The sequence below is a fragment of the Musca autumnalis genome, unplaced genomic scaffold, assembly GCF_047663935.1.
Source record: "Musca autumnalis isolate F117 unplaced genomic scaffold, ASM4766393v1 scaffold_1, whole genome shotgun sequence".
Classification (NCBI taxonomy): domain Eukaryota; kingdom Metazoa; phylum Arthropoda; class Insecta; order Diptera; family Muscidae; genus Musca; species Musca autumnalis.
In genome coordinates this window covers 31,432,833-31,448,957 of record NW_027411644.1, presented here as the reverse complement: position 1 = coordinate 31,448,957, position 16,125 = coordinate 31,432,833, and the positions used below count along the sequence as shown (strand labels likewise).

At 38.0% G+C, this 16,125-nt stretch overlaps 1 protein-coding gene across 2 annotated transcripts in view; it reads left to right on the top strand.

The window, feature by feature from the left end:
- Positions 1-13,320, top strand: part of LOC141395366 (protein fem-1 homolog CG6966) — a 60,742-nt gene extending 47,422 nt beyond the window's left edge. The window contains exons 2-5 of one of the 2 annotated variants that reach the window (XM_073971070.1): positions 6,038-6,999; positions 7,061-7,314; positions 7,381-7,904; positions 11,736-13,320. In XM_073971070.1, coding sequence (XP_073827171.1) covers positions 6,038-6,999; positions 7,061-7,314; positions 7,381-7,904; positions 11,736-11,924 — 1,929 coding nt within the window. In that variant the 3' untranslated portion in view covers positions 11,925-13,320. Of the gene's footprint in view, positions 1-6,037; positions 7,000-7,060; positions 7,905-11,735 lie in introns of both variants that reach the window. The other variant, XM_073971063.1, reaches the window with a different exon arrangement.
- The last annotated feature ends 2,805 nt before the right edge of the window (positions 13,321-16,125 follow it).

The following is a 16,125-nucleotide window of genomic DNA, read 5'->3' as shown; positions in this document are numbered from 1 at the left end:
GAGGAAAGCGTATTCCTGTTAATCTATATCGCTTTCGAGTTAACATCGGGCAACGACATAAAATATGCTCGATCGTCTCCGTTTCCTCCTCATCTTCACAGAGCCTGCAATAGTCCACGCCATCATCTTCCCATTTGCCGATAAAAGCTCGGATGTTGCAATGGCCGGTAATGACTCCCGTCAATACCCTGATTTCTGATTTACTCAAACTTAAAAGTGAAGTTGTTCTCTTTGTTGAAAGATTCGGCCAAATGGCCCTTGACACGTTGCACCTTGGTTCATTATGCCATAGTTCCTTGGCTTGTTCTTCAAAGAACGTCTCCACCTTCCGAAAAACGTGACATATGGGTGGTTTGATAGAATCAGTGATAGCTTGACTTGTTGATTGAGATCCTTGTCTTGCCAGTTCATCTGCCTTCTCGTTTCCCACAATGTCACAGTGTCCCGGTACCCAGCAGAGTCGGACAGCGTTAGTGAGGTTCGCCAAAGCAGTTCTACACTCAAGAACGGCCTCAGACTTGATATTGGGGGATTTGATGGCTTTAAGAGCCGGCTGACTATCAACGAAGATAGTCACTGGTTCAAAGATTTCAGCATCCAGACTTTTTATCAACTCTGCGGCCATTTTGATCGCGAAGATTTCCGCTTAGAAAACACTACAGTCGCTGTTCAACCTATATGAGTATTCGAGGCAAAGCTTCTCGCAGTAGACGCCAGCTCCGGTACCTTCTTCCATCTTGGAACCGTCTGTATAGAAAGCCAGACCGTCCAGAGGAGGGTTACTACGGATCCAGTCATCTCTACTAGGGATAACGACCTCAAAATCATCAAATCTATGGATTGGTGATAAGTAGTCGCTGAATTTCCCCTGCTGATTCAAGCTTAGGTTTGGCCCTAGCTCCCGAAGAATGCATGCATGACCATAGGTGCTGTCACGCCAACGATTCAATTCATGTAGCCTTAGGGCACTACGTGCTGCCTGACCTTTGATGCTAAGTCTCGTGGGCAAGAGGTTTAGCATCGCATTCAGAGCTGCTTGTGGTGTACTTCTAAAAGCTCCAGTTATCAGGATCGAGGCTGCCCTTTGCACCTTGTCCATGTTGCCAGAGTTTGACTTATGTCGAAGCGCATGCCACCAGACAAGACATCCATAGGATAGGATGGGTCTCACAACAGTATTATACAACCAGTGTATAATAGCTGGATTTAACCCACAACTTTTCCCAATCGAATTCTTACATGAATAGAGTGCGATCATACCTCTCTTCGTCCGTTCCTCGACGTTCCTTTTCCATCTCAATTGAGAATCCAGGATTGTACCTAGGTATTTGGCCTCAGGAGATAGATGTAACTGCACTCCATCCAATGTTGGTGGTATGAAGTCGCCGAGCTTACGCTTTCTGGTGAACAATACCAGTTCTGTTTTCGTTGGATTTACACCAAGGCCATTTGTGGTGGCCCAACGGGACAGCTTTGATAAGGCTCTTTGCATAAGCTCCGAAATTGTGGACAAGAATTTGCCAGTTATTAGTATAACTACATCATCCGCGTATGCGACAACCTTAATGCCCTGATTGTCGAATTCCGCCAAAATATTGTTTATCACAAGTAGCCACAGCAGCGGTGAAAGTACACCTCCCTGGGGAGTACCTCTAGTTACTGTCTTCCTTGTTGTCAACTCCCCAATGCTGGAATTTATGATCCTGCTCTCCAGCATTCTCTTTATCCAGCAGATCAGGGTTTCCGGGGTGTTGACCGCTCTAAGCGAGAGATGAATGGATTCAAGTTTTACGTTGTTGAAGGCTCCTTCTATATCCAGGAAAGCCGCCAAGGTAAAGTTTGAATTCTCCATGTTTCTCTCAATGAAACCCACGACCTCATGAAGAGCAGTTTCGACAGATTTACCTTTCATGTAGGCATGCTGCGAGTTGCTCAGCGAGGCAGTGTCTACAAAGCTCCTAATCTCCAGATCGATCAGTCGTTCGAGTGTCTTGAGGAGAAAGGAGGATAGGCTGATAGGTCTGTAGTCTTTCGGTGCAGAGTGACTGGCTTTCCCCGCTTTGGGGATATAAGACACCTTTACCTCTTTCCACAGATCTGGTACACAGGAAAGAAACAAACAGACCCTATAGATCTCCTCCAGAATTTGGTATATCTGCGGTGCGGCAAAATGAAGCATCGCAGGAATTACTCCATCTGGACCAGGTGACTTATAGGGTTTGAATGTACTTACTGCCCACTTTATTTTGTTTCTGCTTACAACCTTATCAATGAGGCTCTCGTCCACTGACGCTTGGACTTGGAAGTTATCACATTCATAGTGAAGGTTACTGGCGTCCGTGCAGTCAGACCTGAGTCTGTCCACGTGCCGTCCGGTTTTTTGACACTACCAATGGATTTGGGGTCCTTCGAGAGTATCTTACGGAATCTGGCAGCGTCATTTACCCCTTCTACAGACTCTCAGAAACAAACCCATGACTTCTTTTTGGCGCGCTTGATTTCACTCTTGTATTTGGTGAAACTCGCTTTATACGATTCCCAGTCACTGTCAAGTTTCGTCGAGTGCTCCCTGTTGTACAGCTTTTTGGTGTTTTTCCGCAGTTCGCCAAGATCCTTGTTCCACCACACCGGTTGGGATTTCTTCCCGGGATAAGTTAATGGACAGGCATCCTTATGGCAGCGGAGAAGGACTTCTGTTAGGTTGGACACCTTATTGTTAAGCTCAGCAACTGTTTCTATCCATCCGGAGAGTGACAGTTGATGGTTCGTCAGATCAGTGAACCTGCCCCAGTCCGTCCTTCTCGGGTTCCTATAAGGATTTTGGCGGACTCCGTCGAAAGAGATTTCAAAGTATATCCTCATATGATCCGAAAAGGAACATTTGTTGGATACCCTCCAGTTCTTGACGACAGAATCATCTAAATTTGACAGGGTTAGATCAATGACCTCCTCCCTGTCTCTAATTTTTAAGGTAGGGTCGTTTCCTTTATTACATATTCTTAGATTGTAAGATAATATAAAGTTGAAAATCGACTCACCTCTAGTGTTTGTATCTTTGCTGCCCCAGTGAAAATGGTGGGCGTTGGCGTCACATCCAAGGATTACGTTACAAACGCTCAGGTTCTCCTTTAGCAGCCTGTGTACCCCCTGATTGGGTGGATCAGGGTCCTCATATGGCATGTAGATTGAGGACAGGAGAGTGGCCTTCTCTTTACCGTTCTCCAGTCGCACCGTGCACATGTCTTCATTACTATAATTAGATAGAAAGATTAGATTGAGGTTCTTCCTACCTACTACACAGGTCCTCACCTTGTCCCCTTCGGACGATGCGAAGACCTCGAAGTTGGCATTGTTCAGTCCAGAGACCTTATTTTTGTATATATAAGGTTCCTGGACTAGAACAATGTCCACCTCTTTACAATGATGCAGATTAATCTGCAAAATGCGTAGCACCTGCCGCCTACCTACTCCTACTGACTAATAGTACTGACAAATAGTACTAAGTTTAGTACCATTATTACTTTTCGTACACATAAGTACGAATTTCCAAAACTACCTCCATATCTCAATCCTACACTCCAATAGTAATCTTAAATTCAAATTTCACATTTCTAGCTCTATCCGTTCACCCAAATCAAAATTGTACCAAATTTAGTACCATTTAGTACTTTTCGTACACAAAAGTACGAATTTCCAAAACCATTTCCTCATATCAATACCACTTCCCAACATTGATTCCCATACCAAATATCAAGATTCTATCTATATCCGTTAAAAATACACAATTGATACAACATTTAGTAACGATTAGTACTTTTCGTACACTTGTAGTTCGAATTTCCAAAAAACCATTTGGTACATCTTTCTAAGTCTCCATTTCAAAATTTCAGAATTCAAGCTCTTCCCGTTTGCCTAATGCAAAGGGGGGTAGCATATTTAGTACCTTTTAGAACTTTTCGTACACTTCCAGTTCGAATTTCCAAAACCCCAACGTTATCTCACCCCTACACAGCAACTCACAGTCAAAATTTCAAGTTTCTAGCTTCCCGTTTTCGTCTGGGAGTTGATATGTCAGTCAGTCACTCACTCATCACTAAGCTCTTTTATATAATAAGAAGATATAAACAATCTTTTTCCTAATGTGTTTTTTTATATAACGAAAACCAGTAAATTAAAACTGTCGTCGTTATTTTCGAAGTGAATGCTTCCAGAACACAAACATATTGCGAAAACAAAAAATAAACAAGAATTAAATAATAATAAATAACAAAACATCAAAGTCATTGGAGAGTTTGAAACAAGAAACTGATAAATTGAAATCATGTATGCAAATTTAGAAGTCAATCTAATGAATGCCCGCCCGTTGCCTGGTCAGTGCAGCTACTTGTTGTGGCTGCTGCTGCGTTTGATTTACACGAATCTATCTAATGATGAAAAGAAAAACATTTCCTGATACACACAATATGTGGTGAGATAAACATAGTGTGATAGCCATGTCTAGAAAACCTGTCAAAATGCATTCTAAATGGAGTCTTATTCTTTGTTGCTACACTGGGGGGACGAGAATTGCCAGCTAAAAAGTCATTACCTGTTCCATAGATATAAATATTTCCTATACACATGTTTCTATGTTTCTTTGTTTTCATTTGGAGAGGTGAAAAATCTCATCAAATATTTTTTATGTGAGGAGGATTCGCTATTCATTTTTTATTGCTTTCGGGAATGTCTAAATGATTTGTCATTAGTTTTTTTTTAAAGATTTTTTAGTGCCACCATTGATTTGCAGTTCTGTTGTTATTAGGTGTGTACGATAACTTTCCCAGCAATAATTACTCAGTCAGTTCCAGCAACCTCTCTCAGTGAATTTTACTCTCTCAAGCAAGAAAAATTGCAGAAAGTTATCGAACAGCATTTTGCAAAAACTTGCAAGAAAATCAGCTGTTTCCGAAAATGTATGAAATTTGTTTTTGTTTCTTTTGATATTTTAAACCAAACGGAACAAAAACATAAATTTTAAAATTGCGGTTTACTTATTTAATGCTTTAATCCTATCCACAACACTTTAGAATCTAAAAAAATGTGCAATTGTGAAATTTTCTTGGTCAAAAATGTTAACATTTCGAATTGTTTACATTTAACAGGTGATTATAAGTCAGCTGATCAGACTTGCAATTTTTTGCGGGTCAAATTTTCCCAGCAAAAATTTGCAAGTTCTCAGTCACAAAACTCTCCAAAAATCTCTCCAAACTCGCTCTCTTTTGCTGGATAATTTCGTTATCGAACAGCATTCAGTAAAAAATTGTACGAATTTGTACAAGTTATTGGGTTATCGTACACACCTATTTTCGCAACCACTCACAATCACATGTTTTTGATGTTTTGTTGCTAAATCATATGGTGCTGTTGTTGTTGTTGCTTTTGTCATTCTTTTGTTTATGATGGGTATTTTTAGAAATGTATTTATACACAGTGGTGCTAGAGAGGGGAAATTGTAAATTCACTTGGTTTTCTTCTTTCCAAAAATAGACATGTAACTTCCCCAGAAAGCCTGAAGAGAAAGGGTCGCTTAAATTTCCTTTACCGACCCAACGCAGAAAACGATGAAAAAATTTCCACAGATAGTGCTTTTCATGTCGATTCCATGATGTATTTCTTTTGTTGTGGAAATGTACTTCCTGCCATAGGAGAAAGTCTTAAATCCCCGACCGAAGGCCGGCTACTTAAGAAAACTTGCGATTTACAGGAAATTTTAGTATTTTTTTCTGGGAAGGGTCGGTACAGGAAATTTGTTCCGAAAGGGTTAGGTTTCTTCCTATTTGTGGTTGCCGTTCTATTGATAAGAATCAGGACTATCCGGATGTCCGGAACAAAATATAGTGCCCTTTCAAACATTTCGGACAAGCCACAGATTAAATTTGATTCCACTTTGGGGACCATACGTATATTTTTTATTTGCTCCCTTTTTATACTTTATCTACCTTATTTCCCCCCTCACAAAAATTTACTAATCTCCTCTTGTCTTCTTCTTTCCTTCCAGAGTGTTCTCAATGGCAGATCAGCTTCAGAGATTGCAATGCTTATATCATCGAAAGTTAATGGAGCCACACCCTTGGTCATATCCTGCCGTAATGGACACAGTGAAATTGTAGAATATTTATTGACATGGTGTCAGGCTGATGTGGAACAAGTCGGTTCTGTTAGCTTTGATGGTGAGCCCATAGAAGACGCCCCACCACTATGGTGTGCCTCAGCTGCCGGTCACCTGGGCATAGTAAAACTCTTAGTCAGACATGGTGCCAATGTCAATAGTACGACGCGAACAAATTCCACACCGTTGCGGGCAGCCTGCTTCGATGGCCACTTTGAAATTGTCAAATATCTAATACAACATGGTGCCGATTTTGAGGTGGCAAATCGCCATGGTCACACATGTCTAATGATTGCCTGCTACAAGGGACACTTTAAGATTGCCCAGTATTTGTTGTCGCTCAATGCCAATGTGAATCGTTGCAGTGTCAAGGGCAATACGGCGTTACATGATTGCGCCGAATCGGGTTCACTGGAAATTCTACAATTGTTGTTGAAACATGGTGCCACAATGGAAGTGGATTATTATGGTATGACGCCGCTGCTGGCAGCCAGTGTAACAGGTCACGTGCCCATTGTAGAACATTTGATAACCTTGCCCTGTGTTACACGTGAAAGTCGTATCGATGCCTTGGAGCTGTTGGGGGCCACTTATGTAGATAAGAAACGTGATATGGTCAGTGCTCTGTCGTTGTGGCGACGAGCCATGGAGGAGCGCAATTTGGAACCAAAAATACCCAAAAAGATCCAGGAACCCATTGCGGCGTATGAATATGTATCGGAGGTAACCACCATAGAAGAGTTGGAAGAATTAGTCTTAGATCCGGACGAAATGCGTATGCAAGCATTAGTTATAAGGCAAAGGATATTGGGTCCTACACATCCCGATACTAGTTACTATATTAGATTTAGGTAAGCATCTTTATCGGTTCCATTAAGAATGAATAATTAATTTAATTTGTATCTCTTTCAGAGGTGCTCACTATGCCGACGCAGGTCGTTTCGATCGGTGCATTGACCTTTGGACATATGCTTTAACCATGCAACAAAAAATCCTACCACCTCTTAGCCCCATGACACAGTCTTCTCTGCTCTCGTTTGCCGAACTCTTCAGTTTTATGATGATGGAAGCGGGCCGTCTATTGCCACGTGGCCGTGTCGTGCCGTCCATTGAGGCCTGTGATATGTTAATGATCTTCTGCAAAGCTGTGGTTGAGGTTGAGCGAGGTTTGTCCCATTATCAAAAGCAAATGCTGCAATCCTCTGCTACCGTCTCCTCCTCCTCACTTGCAGGACAAAGTTGGGCAATGGAACAGCAACAGAAAATCGCCACAACCGCCACCAGCACCACCACCACATCCAGTGCGTCTGAACACCAACAGCAACAACAAACCGCCAATGCCGCCGCTGTTGCATCGCTGCACGATTGCAACAATGATCCGAATGCTTTAAGTCGAGCCTTGGTCAGTGCTTTACACATTGGTTGTCTGTTGGCATGGCTAATCGATGATGAATCGTGTTGTCCGAATATGCGTAGAGACATTTTGAAAGTCCTCTACAAATTGAATCGTCTCAATGTAGCAGTAAGGTCGGGTCGCACAGCTTTACATTATGCCTGCTATCGTGAAGGTACCTTGGTGGGTCGCTATCCAGCCTGTCAATTCCCCTCACCCTATTTGGCCAAAGCTTTATTGGAAGTTGGTGCTGATCCAAATGCAACAGATGATGCTGGAAATACTCCCCTACATTTGGCGGCAATGGTATATCCCAAGTGGCCGCATATAGCTAAGATCTTGTTGGATAATGGAGCGCATATAGTGAGTACTTTTAGGGAGGAGATAAACGAAATATAAGAGAGTGAGGGAGAGTGAGAGAGAGAAGAATCAATTCATAGAACAATGATTAACACGAAATTGTAGAAGTAGAAAAATTAACAATTGAAAAATGAGTATAATTGGTGATGTTTTGCTATAGAAAAAAAATTAAATTTGTTATATTTTTCTATAGAAAAAGTGTCATTGGTGATATTTTTCTATTGAAAAGTGTGCCATTGGTGAAATTTTTCTATGAAAAAAGTGTAATTGGTGATATTTTTCTATAGTAAAAATATAATTGTTGATATTTTTCTATAGAAAAATATTATTGATGATATTTCTCTATAGAAAACGCATCATTGGTGACATTCTTCTATAGAAAAATATTATTGATAATATTATTCTATAGAAAAACTATAATTTGTGATATATTTCTATAGAAAAAATATGATTGTTGATATATTTTCTATAGAAAAGTTATCACTGGTGATTTTTTCTATAAAAAAGTTTCATTGGTGATATTTCTTTACAAAAAAGTATCATTGGTGAACATTGGAACATAAGGAAAAAGTATCGCTGGTGATATTTTTTATAGAAAAAGTGTCATTAGTGATGTTTTTCTATAGGAACAGTCACCATGATATTTTTATACCCTCAGCCTTTAGGCTAAAGAGGGTATTTACACTTTGATACGACCAAAAATGTGCCTCATCGAAATAATGGTTTTAGACCCCAAGTATGTTTGTACGATATCCGTTTCAGACAATTTTGAGTAGATCTAGCAATGTCCGTCCGTCTGTCTGTCTGTCCGTCTGTCTGTCTGTCTGTCTGGCTGGCTGGTGCGCACGATAACTCTCGAACGGATCAATCGATTCGGTTCAACTTTTGGGTATCGAAATATTTTGTCCAGATTCGATTTAAGTTCGAAGATGGGCCATATATGTCCACTCCTTCAGGTACCTCCCCCACAAATGTTCAAAAATTGTCGCAAAACTTGTGCGCACGATAACTCTTGTAGGGAATAACCGATTTGGTCCATACTTTGCACATCGTGTAATTTCTAACAAACTTAGATGAGGTTCCAATATGGACCCAATCGGTCCACTACTTCGGGTACCTCCCACACAAAATTTCGGAAAAGTTCAGTTTAGGACCTGGTCTCGAATTGATTTGTTTTTTGTTTACGCAAGTTGTATTCGCTGTCCTCTATACGACGCTGTAAGTTTCATTAGGGGCAAGTCCATACTTCCTGAGAAAATAGCCTGAAAGTTACAAAAAACCCTATGACACCGTGTTAGTGGTTGGAGCTCAAGATAACTCTCGAACGGATCTGCCGATTCGGTCCAAAATTTGTCTTTCGTAATATTTTGCCCAAACTTAGTTCAAGTTCAAAGATGGATTATATCGGTCCACTCCTTCCGGTACCTCCCCCACAAAAGTTCGAAAATGTTCGGAAAATTTGTGAGTACGATAACTCTTGAAGGAAGTAACCGTTTTGTTCCATACTTTGCACATTATGAAATTTCTACCAGACTTAGATGAGGTTACAATATGGGGTCAATCGGTAAACTCCTTCGAGTACCTCCCACACAAAATTTCGGAAAAGTTCAGTTTAGGACCTGCTCTCGAATCGCCTTGGTTTTTGTTGTAACATCTTGTATTCACTGTCCCCTATACGAAGGTACAAGTTTCCTCAGGGGCAAGTCCATACTTCCTGAAAAAATAGCCCGAAGGGTGTAAAAACCCCCTATTGCATCCCCATTGTCTATGTCGGTCCATTCCTTTAAGTACCTTTTCCGCAAAATTTTTGAACTTTAATCCTATCAACATTTTTGTGGGTTCATACGACCAAAGTCTTTTGTGAAAAAAGTGTTTCAATTTGCACAGGCTGAGGGTATATCTCTGTCGGCAAAGCCGACTGATACTTTTTTACTTGTTCTATAGGAAATGTATCATTGCTGATATTATTCTATAGAAAAAGTATCATTGGTAATAGTTTTCTATAGAAAAATAAGCATTAGTGATATTTTTCTATAGAAAAATAAGCATTAGTGATATTTTTCTATAGAAAAATTATCATTGGTTGTATTTTTCTATAGAAAAATTATCATTGGTGTTATTTTTCTATAGAAAAATCATCATTGGTGATATTTTTCTATAGAAAAATTATCATTGTTGATATTTTTCTATAGAAAAAGTGTCATTGGTGACATTTTTCTATAGAAAAATTATCATTGGTGATATTTTTCTATAGAAAAAGTATCACTGGTGATATTTTCCTTTGGAAAAAGTATAACTGGTGATATTTTCCTTTAGACAAAGTGTCACTGGTGACATTTTTCTATAGAAAAAGTATCATTGGTGATATTTCTCTACAAAAAAGTATCATTGGTGACATTTTTCCAATGAAAGAGTATTATTGGTGACATTTTTCTATTGGAAAGGTATCATTGGTGAAATTTTTCTTTGCAAAAATTATCATTGGTGGTATTTTTCTATAGAAAAATTATCATTGGTGATATTTTTCTATAGAAAAAGTATCATTGGTGATATTTTTCTATAGAAAAAGTATCATTGGTGATATTTTTCTATAGAAAAAGTATCATTGGTGATATTTTTCTATAGTGAAATTATCATTGGAGATATTTTTCTATAGAAAAATTATCATTGGTGATAGTTTTTTATAGACAAATCATAATTGGTGATATTTTTCTGTAGAAAACGTATCATTGGTGATATTTTTCTATACAAAAAGTATCATTGGTGATATTTTACTATAGAAAAACTATCATCGATGATATTTTTATATAGAAAAGTATCATTGGTAATATTTTTCTATAGTAAAATTATCATTGGAGATATTTTTCTAAAGAAAAAGTATCGTGGTGATATTTTTCTATAGAAAAATTATCATTGGTGATATTTTTCTATAAAAAAATATCATTGGTGATATTTTTCTATAGACAAACCATAGTGATAGTTTTCTATAGAAAAGTATCATTGGTAATAGTTTTCTATAGTAAAATTATCATTTTTTTCTATAGAAAAATATCACCAATGATGATTTTTCTATAGAAAAATTATCATTGGTGTTAGTTTTTTATAGACAAATCATCATTGGTGACATTTTTTCATAGAAAAAGTATTATTTTTTTAGAAAAGTATTATTTTTCTATAGAAAAAGTATCGTTGGTGATATTTTTCTATAGAAAAACTATCATTGATGATATTTTTATATAGAAAAGTATCATTGGTAATAGTTTTCTATAGTAAAATTATCATTGGTGATATTTTCTATAGAAAGATTATCACTGGTGATAGTTTTTTTTATAGACAAATCATCATTGGTGATATTTTTCTATAGAAAAAGTATCATTGGTGATATTTTTCTATAGAAAAAGTATCATTGGTGATATTTTTTTAAAGAAAATGCATCATTTGTGACATTTTTTTAAAGTAAAAATATCATTGGTGATAATTTTCTATAGAAAAATTATTATTGGTGACATTTTTCTAAAGAAAGGTATCGTTGGTGACATTTTTCTTTGCAAAAATTATCATTGGTGTTTTTTTTTTTTATAGAAAAATTATCATTGGTGATATTTTCCTATAGAAAAATAATAATTGGTGATAATTTTCCTATAGAAAAATAAACATTGGTGATAATTTTCAACAGAAAAAGTGTTTTTTTCCATAGATAAATTTTCAATACAAAATTATCTCTTCTTTTATGGGGAATTGCTTTGATTGTCAATTACAAACTCCTCTCTGCCTCACTCTTCAGTATATTAAGCCTTTATTCTAATGTTTTTCTTTATTGCTTTCCAATTCCAGGACGCTCGAAATAAGGCTGGCGAAACTTTCGAGTCACTTATTAAGCCGAAGAAAATTCACGAAACCGTCAATACTCTCAAGTATACAACACTGGCTTGTTTGGCAGCGAAAACAATACGAAAACATAATATCAGCTATGAGTTGGGAATGGTGCCCGCAACTTTGCACAAGTTCATCGATATGCATTAGGTTATATATATTCTTAGATTGGAAATTAAGAACGAGGACTTAATTGTCTTTATTGTCTATCTAAAATACATAACTATGAATGTAGGATTACAAACTTTTAAGCAATCCCGCAAGTTGTCCTTCCTCTCGCCCCCTCCACACACACAGAAAACAAACTGAAACTGAATATTATGTAACGATCTTAAACAATATGTTTAACAATCATTAAATACTTATAGAATCACGAAGTTACAATCAACGAATAATCGTAAACAAAATAACAATGAATATAGGCAAAGCTCTCATTTTGGTATGTCTCTCTCTCTCGCTCGCTTTCGCAGTTTGAATTTGTTAAGAAAGTTTCTAAGGTTTTAATGGGTTTTTATTAAAGCTTTAAAGAAACAAGAGTAAAAAACACTTGGACACTCTATTAATGGAAGAGAAAGAGAGACATTGTCAGAAAATGTACATAAAACAATCAATTTTGCAGCAAATAATTCAACTCGAAATTGTCCTGTAACAACCGTTAACTTATACATATACACATATGAAAACAAGTATTTAACTGTAGATATATTTCTTCGAACTGTTTTATCATAGGCTTTATTTTAATTTCTCTATACATACTTATTTTCATATGCAACAACAACAACAAGAAAAAAGCAAGAAACATGTGAAACCCGTATTAAACATGCGAATTATATATTTAATTAATAGTTAATTTTTAGCAGCAAACGCTTTGTGTTTCAATAGTTTGTAAGTTAGTTAGTGTTTGTTCACACTCTCATTATCTCTCAGAGAAAAAAATACAACTCCCCATTATACTTTAATTTTGTTCATTTTTTTTTTATTTTAAACTTTAAAAACAACCACACTTTAATATGTTCCTTTGTTAGAAGATACTCTGTAGTGAAATCCAAACAATCGCAATGAGGACTTGTATTTCACTTGTCCCAAAATGTCCTTCATCCTAATTAAACCCCCCCAAAAAAAAAGAACAAACAGAACACCACAAACAGAATAGAAACAAAGTAAACAAAATAACTACAATAAATGTATTAATTTATATCGGATATGTAGTATTGTTTAAGTGTGTGCGTGTATCAGAAGTATTTGTCCAAAAAAGAAGAAGAACAAGAAGAAACACAAATTTATAGCAAGGTAAACAAAAAGTCGAATTTGGCTCCTTCAAAACTCTGAACCAATTGAAGGAGAGCAGGCTTTTTTATCTAAACAAAAATATATCTCTCTAATCTATAGCTATCTCTCACAATCTCCTTCGTTAAGATATCTAAAAGATAAGCAACATACAAAAAATAAAACGATATAGTTTTTCTAAGGCAATAAACTATAAATTAAGAAGTAATATTAAACAAAAATAAATATACGACATATTGAAAATAATACAAAATATAAATATTAATGTTTTATTTCAACAGAGGATTTAAGGGTTAAGAATAATCTGAAATACGAGAAGATATTTTTGTATTTGATAAGGAGATCTGTTGGCTTTCTATATGGTGTCTCTATGTTTTTTAGAAACATATTTTTGTATATAGACCTTTGGATTTTATCTGAGGAATATATTTTGTCTTGTCTGGTTTTTTATAGAAACATTTCTGATCTTATATAGAAAGATTTGTGATCTTTTATAGGAAGACCATCTTGTCTTCTATAAAAGACTATCAGGTCATATATAAGAACATCCTTCTGGTTTCCTATACGAGGATCTTCTAGTCTTCTATAGGAAGACTATGTCGTCGTCTTCTATAAGAAGACTGACTACCTGGTAAGGTCTTCTGGTGGGAAGACCTGCTTGTCTATTATTAGAAGGCCTTCCTACTTTCTATTAGAAGACCTTTTGGTCTTCTATAAAGAGACCTACTGGTCTTCTATAGAGACCTACTGGTCTTCTATAAAGAGACCTACTGGTCTTCTATAAAGAGACCTACTGGTCTTTATGGCCCTCTATTAAAAGATCTGCTTTTCCATAAGAAGACCTTGTGGTCTTATAAAAGAAGACCTTCTGATCTGGTCTTATATAAGAACACATTTTGGTCTTCTACAAGGAGACGTACAGGTCTTCTACAAAAAGACCTTCTGGCCTCTGACCTTCTACAAGAAGGTGCTCTGTGTCGTGCGGCCGCATGCCGCATACTGGACAGTTGTCTTGCACGGCGCGATTGATTTCCTCCCAATAAGAATTTAGGCGACTGCAATATCCCGAGCGTAGTTGAGCGAAAACTACTCTGGTTTGTCGAGGCATCTAACGCTCCTCAGCTGTGATATATGGGGATGTACTCCGAGTACTTTAGGTTAGGTTAGGTTTAGGATGCGCAGCTGCCGTGCTGGCAGCCACTCCACTCGGAGACCATGAGGTCCATTGTGATCATCCTGACTATTGAAGTATATGTGTTGTATGTTATGATGTTGTTGTGATATGATGGGGGTTTAAGTCGGCTATTGATGAAGTGATTATAGATGCGGCTATATGGTGAAATGTGAATATAGATGGTGATGATGTGAAGTAGAAGTGTGATATGTTGTGTGTTATGGATGAGGTTATGTGATGTTACGTGTCTGTAGATGATGATGATGATCTGTGCATGATGGGTGTATGGTGATTTGTGCATACGGTGATGATGGTGTACAAGAGTCATGAGCTATGATGTATATTCTGAATGGTGCCTTTTGTCTGCATATGTTGATACAAGGCTGTTGATGATGATGAAGTGTGCGGTTGTGGATTTTATGGATGGATGATGGATGGTGTTGAAAAGAAGATTCACTGTAGACTATGGATGAGATGATGTTAGATGCAGCTATATGGTGATGTGTGAGTGCAGATGATGTTAATGTGTAGTGGAAAGTGTGATGTGTTTCTTGCTATGGGCGAGGCTGTATAATGTTGCGTGACTACAGATTGTGGTGATGTGTGACTGATGGGTATATGGTGATTTGTGCATACGGTATATGGTGGTGTGTGAGTGCAGATGGTGTGATGTGTTTCTTGCTGTGGGCGATTCTGTATGATGTTGCGAGACTGCAGATTGTATTCTGAATGGTGCTGTAGGCCTGCAGATGATGATGCTAGGCTGTTTATGATGATATAGTGAGCTATGTGGGAGGAAAATGTGGATTAAGTTGGAAAGATGGGAAGCAGGGAAGGAGGGAAGGGGAAAGTGATAAGACAAAAGAGACAAGAATAAGAAGAATGAGTAATTGTAAAGGAGAGTAACAGATTGTTTTAAGAACAAGAAAGAGATTATTTTTCTAGACTGTGCTAAGCCTTTTCTGACCCGCCCCAGAGCCCCTTTAGACTCTTGCAGTAAACCACCAGGATAGTAGGGTCAATAGAGGAGAAGTAAGATAGAGAGTCAATCACATGTACACCAAATAGTCTATGCCTTTTGACCATCAGTCTAGGACATCTACATAAAAGGTGCTCGATTGTCTCCGTTTCCTCCTCATCCTCGCATAACCAACAGTACTCAATGTTGTTATCATCCCACTTACATGTCAAAGATCTTATTCTACAGTGGCCAGTTATGACCCCTGTAGCTATTCTGATTTCCGACTTGTAAAGTGAGAGAAGGGACGCAGTTCTACGCCCTGAGATTGCCGGCCAGATTGACTTCGACACCTTGCAACCAGGTGCGTCTTGCCAAATTCTTACGGGTTTCTCTGCATAGAACTGGCTGAGTTTGCCGAGGAAGTAGCAGAGCGGTGGCCTGACATAGTCCTCTACCGTAAGGTCAGAGGACTGGGAACCACGCCTAGCTAATTCGTCAACAATCACGTTTCCTTCAACATTGCAGTGTCCAGGCACCCAACAAAGGTTAACGCTTAAATTACATGTTTTTAAGGTGGACCTACAATTTTGAACGATCCTAGATTTGATAGTATATGACCCAAGCGCTTTAAGGGCAGCCTGACTATCTACGTAGACTGTGACTGTCCTACCTACTTGATCCGTCAGTCCTACTACCAATTCTAAGGCCTTCAATACTGCAAAGACTTCCGCTTGAAAAACACTGCAATTTGTATTGAGCTTATATGAAAGCCTAATGTTCAGCTCCTCACAGTACACCCACGCTCCAGTACCTTCAGCCATCTTTGAACCATCAGTAAAGATGAAGTGGCTATCGGGTAGTGGCCTGCCATGCTCCCATTCACTTCTGTCAGGGATAGAGACCTTCGCTGCATCGAAATCCAGCGAAGG